At 36.3% G+C, this 15,811-nt stretch overlaps 1 protein-coding gene across 1 annotated transcript in view; it reads right to left on the minus strand.

Moving 5' to 3' along the window:
* LOC150075932 (outer dynein arm-docking complex subunit 4-like) overlaps positions 1–15,811 on the minus strand; it is an 80,816-nt gene that overhangs the window by 22,997 nt on the left and 42,008 nt on the right. Inside the window, exons 5-7 of the mRNA XM_090387610.1 lie at positions 15,266–15,404; positions 10,901–11,140; positions 4,177–4,384 (exon numbers count right to left, since the gene is read on the minus strand). Of these exons, the coding sequence (XP_090243736.1) occupies positions 4,177–4,384; positions 10,901–11,140; positions 15,266–15,404 (587 nt within the window). The remainder of the gene's footprint in view (positions 1–4,176; positions 4,385–10,900; positions 11,141–15,265; positions 15,405–15,811) is intronic.

The following is a 15,811-nucleotide window of genomic DNA, read 5'->3' on the forward strand; positions in this document are numbered from 1 at the left end:
AGAGTATAAAGGGGAATTAAATTTATTTATAAAATTTCAATTTTTACATTATAATATTTGCTATAAGGATCCAATAAAATGCTAGACCTTTGATGGTAAGTCTTAACCTGGTGGCACCCAATATGTTGCAGAAATGGTGGGGGTCACTAAAGGTGTCCAACTTTCTTTTTAATTTTTGGAAAATGTTTTGAGTTCTTTTGAATTCTACTTAAACAGTACCTATTAATGAATGAAATTAACGAAACAGTCTTAATTAATGTATTAAAACATACAATAGAATCAATGTATATTTTAACTTTTAGCAAAAATTAAAAACAGAAACATCAATCTGTTATTCTCTTCCATTTTCCAGTTTAAAAAGATGTTAAATGCACGAAAATTTAAACATGCACATATATTTGTACAGTGGCAGACAAAAAAACTGCATCACCTTAAAAAAGGTAACATTTGTAGTGAAACATATAAGTTATTGTTTGATTGCAGTCATTTTGTTTGTTGCAAAGCAAAGGTATTGCATCAGACAGTAATGCAAGATATTGCATCAGCTGTTTCTATAAATATGGCTTTGGAAGGGTATACACACTCATTAGTATCCTGTTTTGCAGAGGTGTAAGCATGGCTCCATACATTCAGTTGACACCAAGAAAAAAAAGTGTAGCTATTGCTCTGTCCCAGGAAAGGCAGATGCTGATAAAATAGGGTGCTACCAGTACTATTGCTGATAAAATAGGCTGCTACCAGTCAACAGTATCCTGGGTGCTGAAATTAAAGTGTGAAACAGGAGATGTGAAGAGATCTGGATCAGGCCATAAGAGAGTGACTATGTTTTCCCAAGATTGATATTTAAAATGACTATGCTAGTGCTCCTGATCTAAAACTGGACTTTGAGATGGCCTCTGGTGTTGAAACAGGTGCATGAACTATCCAAAGACGGATTTCGGAATGTGGTCTGCATGCCTATCGGCCCAAGAAGCCTTTGTTGACCTAACAAATGAGGAAGAAGTGACTTGCTTGGGCTAAAATGCATGTTTCATGGACAAAAGAGCAATGGGACACCATCATCTTTTCTCATGAACTGAAATTCAACCTGCATGGCTCAGATGGGAAGCGATATGTCAGAAGACGAAATCGGAGGCATACCATCCTGACTGCATAACACCGACTGTAAAGTTTCTCACCAGTCAGATGGTCTGGGGATGCATAACAAGCAAAGGGGTGAGGCAAATTAAGTTTATTAATGGAATGGTGAATGCTGAAACCTACACTGCTACCTGGGAGGCGTGCCTGAAGCCCATTATTACAGATCACCACACAGAAGTCCAAAACTGCATTTTTCAACAGGACTGAGCACCATGCCACACAGCAAAACTGGTAAGTTTTATGGTATTGAGATTTAATGATGAGTTTGTCTTCTTGTCTCACAAGGCTTAAACACATACTTACATCAATGTTTTCCTCATTTTTCTCCCTTAAGGTGCAGTCATACCTCAGACATGCTGGCATTACAGTGTTAGACATTTCAGATTTGAACCCTATTGAAAATTGCTGGTACATAATATCGTCTAAGAAGAAGAAGCCAACAAGTAAGATTCAGCTGTTGGAGAGCATTGTAAGAGTGTGGTACCACGAAATTGGGCAAACGTATCCAGAAGTTGATTAACTCTATGCCAAATCGTTGCAAGGCTGAAGAGGAAGGCTGCAAGGCTGAAGAAGATAATTGCAGCTTGAAGAGGAACAACAAAATATTGAGGACTTATTTTGCTGATTTACAGTACATAATACTATTACATTAACTTGTCATTTCAGTTTGTACACGTAAATACAATAAAATGTACGTTTGGTTGTCATGATTGCCATTTGCATATTTCTCATATTTCCATTAATTACGCATTTTACTCTTTGCGAAGATATTTATGGCAATTAGATATATTAGGTGGAGTCTTTTTATTGGATTTCATTCACAGAGATATATATCTCATCTAACAAATGCATTTTGAACATTTCTGCAACCCACAATGCAGCGCAAAACACAGTATTTGCAAAATTCACAAGTGATGCAGTTTTTTTGTCCACCACTGTATATACAATAATGCTTAGAGCATGGTAAATAAATTTTTATGAATTTAAAGTACTGATAAAATCGTCAAATGCATGGGGAGATATCAGCGACATGGTGTCACTCAGATATAAGGGATTCAGAATTTATATATGGGGAGTACATTGTGTACAGAAAAGGCAGACAGGGCAGGAGGTAGTTATGCTCTTAGTTAAGAAGCACAAAATCTAAGACAGCATATCAAGTGGACATGGGTGGAAAGTGCAATTTTGAGTCAGTTTGGTGTGGCACAAGCATTAGGAAAACAAAAATGAGATTAGGAGTGTTTTATAGGCCTGATGACTGTGATGAGAGCTTCTTTGGACTAAGGGGAGGTACCCATGGACTGGAGATGTGCAAATGTGACCCCAATTCGCAAAGGAGGATCAAAGGGCGACGCAAGTAATTATAGACCTGTTAGTTTAACTTCTGTTCCAGGGAAAATAATGGAGGCACTGGTTAAAGAAGCACTGCAGAATCATCTTGACAAGACTTCAGTTATGGCTCAGACACAGCATGGGTTTGTTAAAGGGAAGTCTTGTCTGACCAATCAAATTGGTCATACAAGACTTCCCTTTACTCTTTATAAAGTACTCTTTGTAAAGATGTACTCTTTTACATCTTTACTCTGTGAAAACAATAAATCTTACAAAAACAACTAGGGTAAGACTGTAGATGCTTATTGAACTAGTGTAAATAAAAAAGAAAATAAGTGTGGTGAGTCATCTGTCAGGTGACCCGCCACACTTATTTTCTTTTGCAACTTCACAGACACATCCTTTTCAAAACTTCAAAAAGATCAAAATATTACTGAATTTTCATGTGAGAATAAACTTCAGTTTCATTTAATGTTCTCCCTTTGTATTTTCAGCTACTTGAAAAAAGATAGGGCACAGTCTGATATAAAGAATTTCTAATACCTTAATAGTATTTCTGTTCATTAATATATGTGCTATTTAGGTACTAAAAAAACTTTACAACATTATTTAAGAATCTATTTAATGATTGCCAAAATTTAAACAAAGGGGCTTTACAATTCTCTCTATTTTTTTCAGTGTGAAACAAAATTCCAAACAGCAATAAATCAAATATAATTATTAATCTATTGTGTCAATGAACATTGACTTTTATTTTTTTGTACAATTAATTGTTTTTGTACAAAGTGCTCTTTAAAAGCAAGCTGCTGATGTCTAAAATCTAATTTCAGTAATGGGATCTGTATCTTCCTTGTAAATAAAGACATAAAGCTATGTTTTTTCAATTTTTCTATTTAATACTGATAAGAACCGCTGACTTCTAGTATTTTGATTTTAAAAACTGAATTAATTCTTTAAGTGACTTTAATTCTTATTTTGGCTATATAGGAAAATTTATAGGGAGGGAAAATATATTCAGCTTGGTGCTAAAGCATATTGAAAAAACTTCTCAAACTGATAAAGTTTATAAAATTACATTGGTTTGATAAAAATGACAATGAAAGCTGATATATTACAGTAAGTCTGGTACTGATGTAGGTTATATTATATAGTGGGATACATCCAGGAATATTTCATACAATGTTGGAGATTCTAGAAACAAAGCATGATCAATTTTGTTTTGCTCCATAATGAGTCCATTATTTGTTTAAAGTTCATATTAGCCAAAAAAATTAGGCAGCGTGTGGTTGATTGGTGGAACAGGCTTCCATCTTTTGTTGTGGAAGCTAATAGCCTAAATAAATTTAAGGATGAGCTGGACAGGCATTTGGAACGAATGGAGGGATGAAATGGAAGGTTTTTTTTTTTTTTTTATGAAAACCCCAAACATGAAAGGTATCAAAACCTATAGTACTTAGTACCGTGCATGGGTTGAAGGAGAAGGGAGGGAGGGGGGGTGCTGGAAACTTTGCTCTAAAGACTAAACATGGGTTTCACCACTTCAAGCCTCCAATAAGCAAAGTGGTGGTATTTCACCAGTTGATGAAAGTCATCTAGCACCTGTAAAAGCTTGTTTTTCTTGCATCGTATGCCTCTACTAATGCTAATGCTAATAATGTTTTGGTATAAAACATTTATATATTCAGTATCAAGAAAATAACTTACTAGTCCTCAGCAATCTGCAAGTCAAGCTGATGATATTCTAAAGCAGATGTATAGTCCTTTAATTCAATATAAAGACATCCAAGGTTGCTGTATGTACTGGCCAGGAGTTCAGGTTTGGCAGGGAGATCACTATCAGTATAAGAGGACAGAAGTTTAAGAAGCTTGTCACATTTCTGGAGGCATACCTGGTAATGCTTGTCTGCTAGGGCTTAAAAATAACAAACAGAATGGTTAAGTTAATTATTACCAAAAAAACCCATTTACATTTGCACTAAAGAACAAAGGATGATTTAACAAGACTTGTTAAGCGCTGTTTTACACACACACACACACACACACACACACACACACACACACACACACACACACACACACACACACACACACACACACACACACACACACACAGTCGATTCCGGTTATTTGAGACACATCGGGACTAGTGCATTTTGCCCCGATTAAGCGGCTGCCCAATTATCCGAAGTTTCATGTAAATAGTTAAAAATACAAGGGACCCCCACTTTACAATTGGTTCACTGTACAATAAAATCACGTTACGATGGATTCACCATAGTAAAGTACCGTTCACTATACAATGTGTAATAAGCGCCAGTCATTGTGATCACATTTGTGAATGGAATTTTAATTCTATTTGAGGTATTGCTCAAAACATCAAAGGCAGATATTGTTGGGATATCAGAGACGTGGTGTCACACAGATATAAGGAATGCAGAACTGGAATTTGGGGAGTACAATGTGTACAGAAAGGATAGACAGGATAGGAAGGGAGGAGGGGTTATGCTATTAGTTAAGAAACATATAAAATCCAAGGAAGTCAAGCCAGTCGACATCACTGGACAGTGCAGTGTCGAGTCAGTTTGGTGTGACATAAGCATTAGGAGATCAAAATTGAGAGTAGGAGTGTGCTATAGGACTAATGACTCTGATGAGTATAATAAGAAACTGTACAGGGAAATAGAGTGGGCCAGTAAATCAGAGAGTCTTTTAATGTGGGGGATTTTAATTTCCCAGATATTGACTGGAATTTGTGGGTTGGTCACTCACACACTAACAAGGCTTTTGTGCATTTATTGGATGATGGTTTTCTACATCAGCATGTTCGGGAGGCAATTAGAGGGAGAAGAATCACTACCAATTTGATTATCAGTAGTGATTCTTCATGCCTTAAGAAACTGCAGATAAAGGAACCATTAGGTGGCCGTGATCACAGTGTGCTGAAGTGGGATTTACTCAAAGAGGTAACTACCATCAGGGGAAAAAGGAAGGGTTTTTGCTTTCGTAAAGGCAACTACGATGGTCTGAGACAGTATTTAAATTCTACACAGTGGGACCAACTGATGATGTTACCAACAGCAAATTCAAAATGGGAAGCATTCAAAGAGCTTACCTTGGAAGCTACTAGGCTTTACATGCCAACTAAGAAATATTTTTCAAGGTTTAGGCCTAAATGGATGCCAGATGAACTAATGAGACATATGGCAGAGAAGAAAAATGTGGGATACATATAAATTAATGGGTGACATGGAAGCCTATGATAGATATAAGCTGGTCTGTAACTATATCACAAAGAAGATTAGGCAGGCAAAGGCAGATTTGTGGCATTGGAGGCAAGTTGCTGCTATGGATAAAGGGGTGGTTGAGGGGGAGAAGACAGAGAGTGGTAATCAATGGACACTGCTCATCGTGGACTAATGTTATTAGTGGAGTCCCTCAGGGTTCAGTATTGGGGCCTTTATTGTTTTCTGTATTTATAAATGATATTGATGATGGTATATCAGGCTTAATGTCCAAGTTTGCAGACGATACGAAGGTTGGCAGGGTTGTCAAGGACACTACTGACACTATGCTTCTGCAACAGGATTTGGAAAGGTTGAGCAGATGGGCTTCGAGGTGGCAAATGAAGTTTAACATTGACAAATGTAAAGTACTACATATGGGAAACAGCAACCCCAGAGCAACGTATCAACTCTGTGGTACTACACTGACAGTGGTAGAGAATGAAAGGGACCTGGGGGTGGTGGTGCAGGCAGATATGAAGTTCTCTGAGCAGTGCAGACGAGCTGCAAGAGTAGCTCATGGTGTATTGTCAATGATATATAGGAATTTTTCTAGCAGGGATAAGGAGGTGATTATTCCCTTGTATAAGGCAATGGTCAGGCCACACCTAGAGTACTGTATACAGGCCTGGAGGCCTCATTTCAGGAAGGATGTAGAGTTGCTGGAACGAGTACAGAGAAGGGCAACTAGATTGGTGAATGGGACAAAGGGGTTCTCTTACGAAGAAAGGCTTAAGTTTTGCAAATTACAGTGTCTGGAAACTAGGCACCAGCGGGGTGATCTGATAGAGGTGTACAAAGCCTTGAATGGTTTGAGCATGCTCAATGCTGATGGGATTCTTCCTCTAGCTCAGAAAAATCACCTGAGAGGGCATAAATTCAAATTGAGGAAAGACAGATGTAGGATAGATGTGCGGAAATTTGCCTTTAGCCAGCGGGTGGTTGGTGGGTGGAACAGACTTCCATCCCTTGTCGTTGAAGTTGATAGCCTAAATAAGTTTAAGGCTCAGCTGGACAGGTATTTCGAACGAACAGAGGGGTGAAGTGGAAGTGGTTATTTTTATTTATTTATGTTACTTTTTTTTTTTTTTTTTTTTTTTTTTGGCTGATGCTGCATAAGCTTGCTTTCTTGCATCAAATGCCTCTACTAATGCTAATGCTAATGCTAATTATGAGAAATCCTTGGCAAAGGATGCAAAGAAAAACGGAAAACAGTTCTTTACCTATGTAAAGTCTAGAAGGAAAGGGATGAATCAGATTGGTCCACTGGATATTGATGGTTCAACTGTTGATGATCCTGCTCAGGTGGCTAACAAACTAAATGCATCTACATAACTTTTGCATCTAAATTCACCCATGAGGAGTTATTCAGGAAGAGGAATGCCAGAGGTGAGTTAAACTCTGGCAGTGAGCTGAATGATTTTGTAATAACTGAGAGGAAAGTGGAGGAGAAATTGTTGAGGATAAACATAAAAAAAGGCGCCCGGAGTGGACGGGATCTATCCAGTTATATTAAAGGAGGCAGCAAAGGATCAAAGGGCAACACAAGTAATTATAGATCTGTTAGTTTAACTTCTATTCCAGGAAAATTAATGGAGGCACTGGTTAAAGAAGCACTGCAGGATCATCTAGACAAGACTTCAGTTATAGCTCGGACACAGCATGGTTTTGTTAAGGGAAAGTGTTGCTTTACCAATTTGATTGGATACTATGATGTGGTCACAAAAGAACTGGATGCAGGGAATAACTTTGATATCATATATTTGGACCTTAGAAAGGCTTTTGATACTGTTGCACATGGAAGACTGCTGTACAAATTTGAGCAGTGTGGCATTGGAGGCAAATTGCTGCTATGGATAAAGGGATGGTTGAGTGGGAGAAGACAGAGAGTGGTAATCAATGGACACTGCTCATCTTGGACTAATGTTATTAGTGGAGTCCCTCAGGGTTCAGTGTTGGGTCCATTGTTGTTTTCTCTATTTATAATTGATATTGATGATGGTATATCAAGCTTAATGTCCAAGTTTGCAGACGATACAAAGGTAGGCAGGGTTGTTAAGGACACTAATGACAGTACGCTGCTGCAACAGGATCTAGAAAAGTTGAGCAGATGGGCTGAGAGGTGGCAAATGAAGTTTAACATTGACAAATGTAAAGTACTACATATGGAAAGCAGCAACCCCAGAGTGACATATACAGGTCTGGAGGCCTCATTTTAAGAAGGATGTAGACTGTTGGAACGAGTACAGAGAAGGGCAACAAGATTAGTGAATGGAACAAAGGGTTGCTCTTATGAAGAAAGGCTTAAATTTTGCAAATTACTGTGTCTGGAGACTAGGCATCTGTGTGGTGATCTGATTGAGGTGTATAAAGCCTTCAATGACTTGAGCATGCTCAATGCTGATGGAATTCTCCCTCTTGCTCAGAATAATCATTTGAGAGGGCATAAACTGAAATTGAGGAAAGACAGATGTAGGATAGATGTGCGGAAGTTTTCCTTTAGCCAGCGGGTGGTTGGTTGGTTGGTTGTTTGGTGGAACAGACTTCCATCATTTGTTGTGGAAGCTGATATTTGTGGGTGGGGGTTAAAATTTAAAACAGTAAAAAGATAAGAAATCAATAACAAAGAACACGGCACACACAAATTGCAAGTAACACACAAGTGAGAACAGAGTAACAAGTTATGAAGCTTTAAAAATAGGAATGAAGGGAAGATTATGAAAATTAATTTTTTGATATGATTGTAGATGTCATGGAAGTGTAAACACATTTCATCATAATAACCCACAGAATTCCAGTTATTGGTATTATCACAAATTCACCAAGTAGGGCGGTTGGAGACAATCAAAGGGTAATCTACAGTGCTGCGGTCTCCTGCCCCGATTAAGCAACATGTTGTTCCAATTAAGCGAAGTAAACCCTGGCTATTTTCTCGATTGGGTTCTGTTTTTTAAGATTTGCTGCAAATAAACGGCTGCCCCGATTAACCGGTGACCCAAATAACCGGAATCCACTGTATATGAAAAAGAAATCTTTATGCAATTTTAAACTGCAAAGGAGTCGGATATTATGTTGGTGTCTAAATAAGATGAACCTGAGCAAATGCATTCAACCTGCTATTATTTCAGTTTAAAAAATCCTACTAAAAGGTGTTTAAAAAAAAAAAAAAAAAAAAAAGAGTTCAGCTGAACAATTTATAACATATGAATTTCTTCTTCAGCCTTTTGAAAGGAAACTGCCCCTCCTTTTTTGCTTTAGAGTTTTCATTTGGATCTGTCAGCATGCTTTCCCAAAAGATTTATTTCCTATATATTTTGTTTGAGCATAGTTTCTCTAGATCAATGTTAAAATTATTGGAAAACTTAACTATATTTGTTGGGGATATTCTCTCCAGACTATCCAATGATGCTGCTGTTGGGATATAGCTCTTCACCTTTAGTTTTTCTTTTGTCATCCAATGTTGAGTTATCTAGTTTCCTATGTTCGGTGCATCTAGTCTATCTGCTAATAACTGAGCAGGAGTTATGATGTTTCTCATCATTCTAAACTGCTCCCAAGATGTGATAAAAAGATATGCACATATATATTTTGTTATCAAAGATACTGATGCTTATCTAGTATGTGATAAGAAGATATCATACATATCTTATTATCACACCCCTGCAGTGCTATTTAGTCATCTCAAGAGCCAGTATTTCAAGCCTAGGAAATCAGAATAGGGAATAGGAAATCGGCTAGGATAGAGAAGTTTCAGGTGAATCTGGTGGCTGCCACTGCAAAAAGTCAATAGTATGTACTCTATCAAGATCTGCACTTGGCTTTTACAGGATAGACTGTGCAATGTCTTAATGTACAACATAATTTCTGTTGGAGATGCTACATTTAAAAAAATTACATCAGCTGTTGTTTATTTTTTAATATTTTCTGTATCAGGAGGAGTTGCATTTAAATTTTTTATAATCAATCTTTGTGGAACAAGGGTGCAAGTACTTTGGTCTTTACCCAAAGAAGCACTGATTAATAGTATTTAGGATTGTCTCTTTTTGTTAAGAGCATGTAAGAGAATTGGGACTGAAGGCTTTACTGGATTTGTGTTTGTTGATTTTTATAATTGTTTTTACATAATAGCTTTTCCTGCTTGTAACACCTTTTAATATACTTTGGCAAAAGTAACAAAGTAGTCAATTCTGTATGTAATATATATTTTTTTATTAAATAAATAGTGGGAACTGGTCAGGTCATACTGCTGCTTTATTTGGCAGGGAAGGCTCTTAATTGCTTCTAAGTTATTCCTAGTGATAAAGTCATTATCATTAATAACACGTTTGGCATCCCTAGTGATATTAGTTTCATGTAATCTCATGTTTACAGATCCAGTATGATTAGTTATTTCTCTTGGTTTCTTGATTATATCCTGCTGATGTTTTATTCACTACTAATTTGATTTTTTTTAGGGCACATTCCAAATGTGGCTTGCTCCTACTTTTCAAAAGTTAGTTCTAACATTTATTTTTTGCTGTTTTTCGTGTTTACCACTCTCCTTTTTTTTTTTTTTTTTTCAGTTTTACTCTTATAATACATTTTTGTATTTTTTTTATATATATATATATATACTTTGCTAGTACCAGCAGTACTGTCTTTAAATATGATGACCATATGACTACAGTACAAACTAAGTGATGACTGCTAAAAATAAATGGTGCTTCCGTGGCCAGGTGGGAAGGAGCATCAGTGCGTAGCACACGCTTCTTGATTAGACCGGGGTTTGAGCCCGTCACCACTAAATACGGAGGATGCGGAAAGGTCAGGGAATGACCACCGCATATCCCGGAGCAATATGGCCTTAGTTTCTAATGCTCCTAAAAACCAAATAACAACAACAATAACATGCTAAAAACAAGTATGGGCATTTTTGGAATAAAAACCATAATTTTCTCTTTAACTAGTTTTATAAAAGTGTATTAAAAAAAGCAACTGAAATACAGATTTTTATATAAATATTTTATTTGAAAAAATCAAAACAAAAAATTTTGTTGTTTTCATATCTGAAAAATCATAAAAGATAATATGCTTTGTATTCCAAGTTAACTTGGTCACAGTTAAGAAACTATCCATTTAACTGTTTGAAAATTTGAAAGAAATCTTACCTTGGTCAGCCTGCTCCAAAATCTTCATTGCTGAAGTAGCTTTATCCCACCTTTTCAGAAGATCCATTTTGCTTCTCTGTCTTTTCTTTGGATAATCTCGATACGTAATAGTAACTTTTTTACGTGCATATAATGGCTTCTCTTGTAACCAGAAGTCTTGACATCTCTCTAAATAAGTTAAAGCTTCTCGGGCATGTGCCACAGCCTTCCTTGACTCTGGATTAACTTCACTAGCAAGAACTAGAAAAAAAATTCAGACAGAAAGATTATTGTTATCACTATTATTATTCAAAGTTTTTTTTGGAAGAACAGAAATATCTTTATCTTTTCAATCACACTTAAAATAGCATTATAAATAAATGTTCTTTTTTATACTTTGGCATCACCAATAGGTCAGAGAAGCTTTCAATTAATTATTTTTACAACAAATACAATTGTTAATCATATTTAGCAGTCACACAAGCTTGAAGCATGGTCCATTAAAATGCATGTGCATTACTGCATTCTTACACTTGACACAGTTAACCTCTAAAAATTTTTTTTTTTTTTTTTTTTTTATCAGTGAAGATATATTAGTAGAGGTACAGTCAGTCCTCGTATAACACGTGTTTACACTACACAAATCGATCATACACGATTTATAAATAGGGGAACGATATCTTATATAACACAAACCGAATTTGCTTATGCACGATTCGCCTTTGTGTTTACAAGAAATAGCAGTCGAACACAGAATCACCCCAACCGAATGCAACACGATAGGAATGAAGAGAAGATTCTGAAAATGTATTTGTTTTTTATATCAGTGAAGGGGAAACAGATTTCACCATAATAACGTAAAAAGCAACACAATTCCAGCTATCGGTATAATCGCAAATGCAATTAGATCGGTTTACTACCAGTTTATAACAGATTCCATTAGCAGAAACGCAACTGGAAATTGTTTTTATTGTTTTATGGTAGCAACCCCTAGAAATGTGTTTTAGTAAAATGTGAGGTGTTAATAGTGTATCTCTGGCTTTACAGTGTTGTTTATTCAGTTGTTACACGCACACATTTATATGTTTATGTGTATCAAGCTTTATTTAGGGAATAAAGCACAATCTTGTAATTGTGCTTTCTTCCCTAAAAATGAGTAAAATACTTAAAAGTATGAAAAGGAAGCGTCCTGGTGAAGACACTGCAGATTCAGAGAGAAAAAGAAAAGCAATATTGATAAACAGAGGCGGACTGGGTCAAAAATTCTTACCCGGGAAAATTTATAGTGGCCTCATAGTATGGTTTATGGCCAAAATCACACCCGCCTCTGGCCCACCGGTGTTTCCCCGGTAAGGCTTATGGCCAGTCTGCCTCTGTCGATAGAGAAAAAATATGAAATTGTGAAACGCTTTGAGCGAAATGAAAGACCATGTGATATTGCACGTGCTATAGACCTAAATGAGGCAACCCTGAGAATTACAAAGAATGCAAAGAAAATAAAAACAACTTTGATAGCAGGAACAACTCAAAGTGTAATTAAAATCCATTAGATTAAGACGCAAAGAATTGGAAGAGATGGAACGGCTGTCATCTGTTTGGATAGAAAATCAAACAAAAAACAAGTTTGCTTACGATAGAAGCAAAAGCATTGGCAATATTTTATTATGTAATAGTCGTAATAAAATACTTACGTATTTTATTACGATTATTTATTGTGTTTGGTAATATTTTGGTTACAAATGTGTGTTCAATCTTGGGTGGTCGGCGCCTAACCCTATTTTTCCCATAGGGCCTGTTATTTATATTGCACGAGGGTTTCTAGGAACACAACTATCATGCTATACGAGGACTGACTGTATTAGCATTAGCAGTGGCATATGATGGAAGAAAGTAAACTTATACAGCATCAGCCAAAAAAAAAAAAAAAAAAAAAAAAACCCTACTAAATTTTTGTTCAATTAAGTACAGTGAAATTCTGTACACTGCAGATAGCAATAACAAGAATCCATTTTTGTATGAAACCCTAATATGGGACTAACACCCTAGTGATTTGCTTTGTAGATCTACAATGAAGGGTCCAAATAAAAAATACACTATTATTTTCTCTTTAAAAAGACTTTCACAGTTTATTAAGATAGTTTTTTATTTCAATATTTTTTATCATTTATAGCCTTTGAGAAATATATATTAACACAACTGTGTTGTATAGTGTGACCACTTTACAACACAGTTGTGTTATGCATGAGGAAATGCCACATTAAATTTTTTGGAGTGTTCTGCAGCAGAAGGAAGAAAAGTTTACACATTTATATATGGAATCCTAAACAAATATTCACATACTATATTAGAAACATATTTACTTTGGCAATCCCTTTTAGCATTAGTAGTGACATAATTTTACCCCAGGGGCTCACATCTGGTGAGTATGGTCTTGGACAACCCAGGGTCCACATTAAATGCCACATTAAATTTTTTGGAGTGTTCTGCAGCAGAAGGAAGAAAAGTTTACACATTTATATATGGAATCCTAAACAAATATTCACATACTATATTAGAAACATATTTACTTTGGCAATCCCTTTTAGCATTAGTAGTGACATAATTTTACCCCAGGGGCTCACATCTGGTGAGCATGGTCTTGGACAACCCAGGGTCCTTAGCTAGATATCATCATTCTTCTCTTTCTTGGTGATTCCCTTCTACTTCCGACTCTCTCTCTCTCTCTCTCTCTCTCTCTCTCTCTCTCTCTCTCTCTCTCTCTCTCTCTCTCTCAGGGTAATTCGGAAATTTTTTTTAGCTGATGTAGCATAAGCCTCAGGCTTCCTTGCACCATATAGCTAATAATAATAATAATTTGCCACTACTAATACTAACTTCGAAACATTCTCATTTTGTTCATAATATATTCAATTTTATTTCAAAATATTCACAGTAAGTCACAAAAATGTTTTTTAATGGAATCATCACACAATGGAACCACCACCAAACATTTGCCTACTTGTACATGCTGCCAACAAATTAAATCCTTTCCACATTTTTTTTTTTGGCTGATGTTGTATAAGCTTGCTTTCTTGCATCATATGCCTCTACTAATGCTAATATATTAAGAATGTACAAATAGTTATTTCAAGGCAGTGTATGTCCACAAAGAAGAGGATTTACATGGTAGAAAGCCAAGAATGTAAGCCATTTATGCTATGCTACTAAATGTATGCCCACTGTGGCAACCTAGTCAACATAACACATCATTTCTTGCCCACTTGTTTGGAGAGAACTAGGTTTGAATCCCATTAATGACTGGAGGAATTTCTAAAGTCCTCTTCATTTGAAGCTGTAGTTAGCAGATCTCAAGAGGAGGGTATAAGATTTTTCTGTACTGAGGTAATCCTTCCCCATATGCGTCTATTCCGAGGTCTCATTGGCCCCGAGTTCGTGTTTATGGATGATAACGCCACACCCCATCGCACTGCAGCTGTTGATATGCTTTTGGAAAGTCAGGACATTGTTCGTATGGATTGGCCTGCCCATTACTGTGATCTAAATCCCATCAAATGCACATGAGACGCTCTGGAGAGATGCCTAGCAACACGACACCCACCAGAAAATGTTCACCAGCTGAAGATGGCGCTGACAGAGGAATGGACGATGTTACCACAAGAACTTATCAACAACATTGTTCTAAGTATGGACAGGTGGTGCAAAGCCTGCATCGACATTAGAGGTGGCCATATCTCCTACTGAGGACCACCTCTTCCCTTTGTTCCACCTTTGGCAGTGATGCATCTGTATCATAGCAGCCAGTGCTATGTTGCCATTTTTGAATAAAGTCCCACCATACCATTTTGTTTCCGTTGTTGTGTCGATGTTGTTTCATTTATTATTTCTGTACCTCACGAGGTTCCTTTGGTATGCTTTTCCCATATCCAGGCCACTCCTATGAGAAGCTACAGGTGAAAACAGGTGGTTGTTTTTTTTTTTTTTTTTTTTTTCTTTTTTTTTTGGCTGATGCTGAATAAGCTTGCTTTCTTGCATCATATGCCTCTACTAATGCTAATGCTAAAACCTGACCGGTCCTTAAGTTTTGCACACCAGTGTAATTGGAAGAGGGCAGGAGGAGGGATTCGTTTGAAAAGGCGGTGTAAATAAATCACAATCGAATTACTCTTATTGTTACTATAAATATAGCTCAGTTATAATACTTTAAATAATAATTACACCTTAATAATTAAACATAGCAGGCTATACATAAAGTAGTTAAACATGCCTGATACACATAACTTAAAATAAAACATGCAGAATGTATGCGTTATTCAATCAATGGATTAATGCTTTGATCAAGATAATTTTTTTTAAATTAATTTGTTATATTCCAAAGTTTCAACATACCTTTTTTACTGAGCAGACCTTCCAAATAAGATTTATCAACAGCCAGTTCTCCCAATAGTCGTTTTTCAACAATGCGTTTGCGTTTTGCTGAAACACTAGGTGGCTTTGAACTCTTCTGGCTAGAAACAGATTCTTGATCCTCAAAAGACAATAAAGGAAACCATTTTATGATATTAATACAGTGATCTGATGACAAAAAAAAAGGAGTAAACTAAACAAAATCTTATTATATATAATAGGATTGTGGAGGATATTTAATCAAAAATTAAATAAATAAACACGAGAAGATGCTAAGCACATTTCAGCATCAATCCAATCCCAGGAAACACTATTTCCACTAAAGATCAATTAAGATTTGTCTTATGTCCACCTTAGACAAGTACTGTTATCCACAGTTCAGCCTAAGTTGCCAACATCTTTTTAAATCACATATGAGTAACATCACCTCTCAGGTGATGTTGTGTGATTTAACATTTCTGCTATGCATTTAAAAATACAGACACCACCAGGACATCTATTTCAAACCTAACTGGCTTCTCATCAGCC

The sequence above is a fragment of the Mastigoproctus giganteus genome, chromosome 13 (genome assembly GCF_048544385.1).
Source record: "Mastigoproctus giganteus isolate SK-2022 chromosome 13, ASM4854438v1, whole genome shotgun sequence".
In the NCBI taxonomy this organism is placed as follows: Eukaryota; Metazoa; Arthropoda; class Arachnida; order Uropygi; family Thelyphonidae; genus Mastigoproctus; species Mastigoproctus giganteus.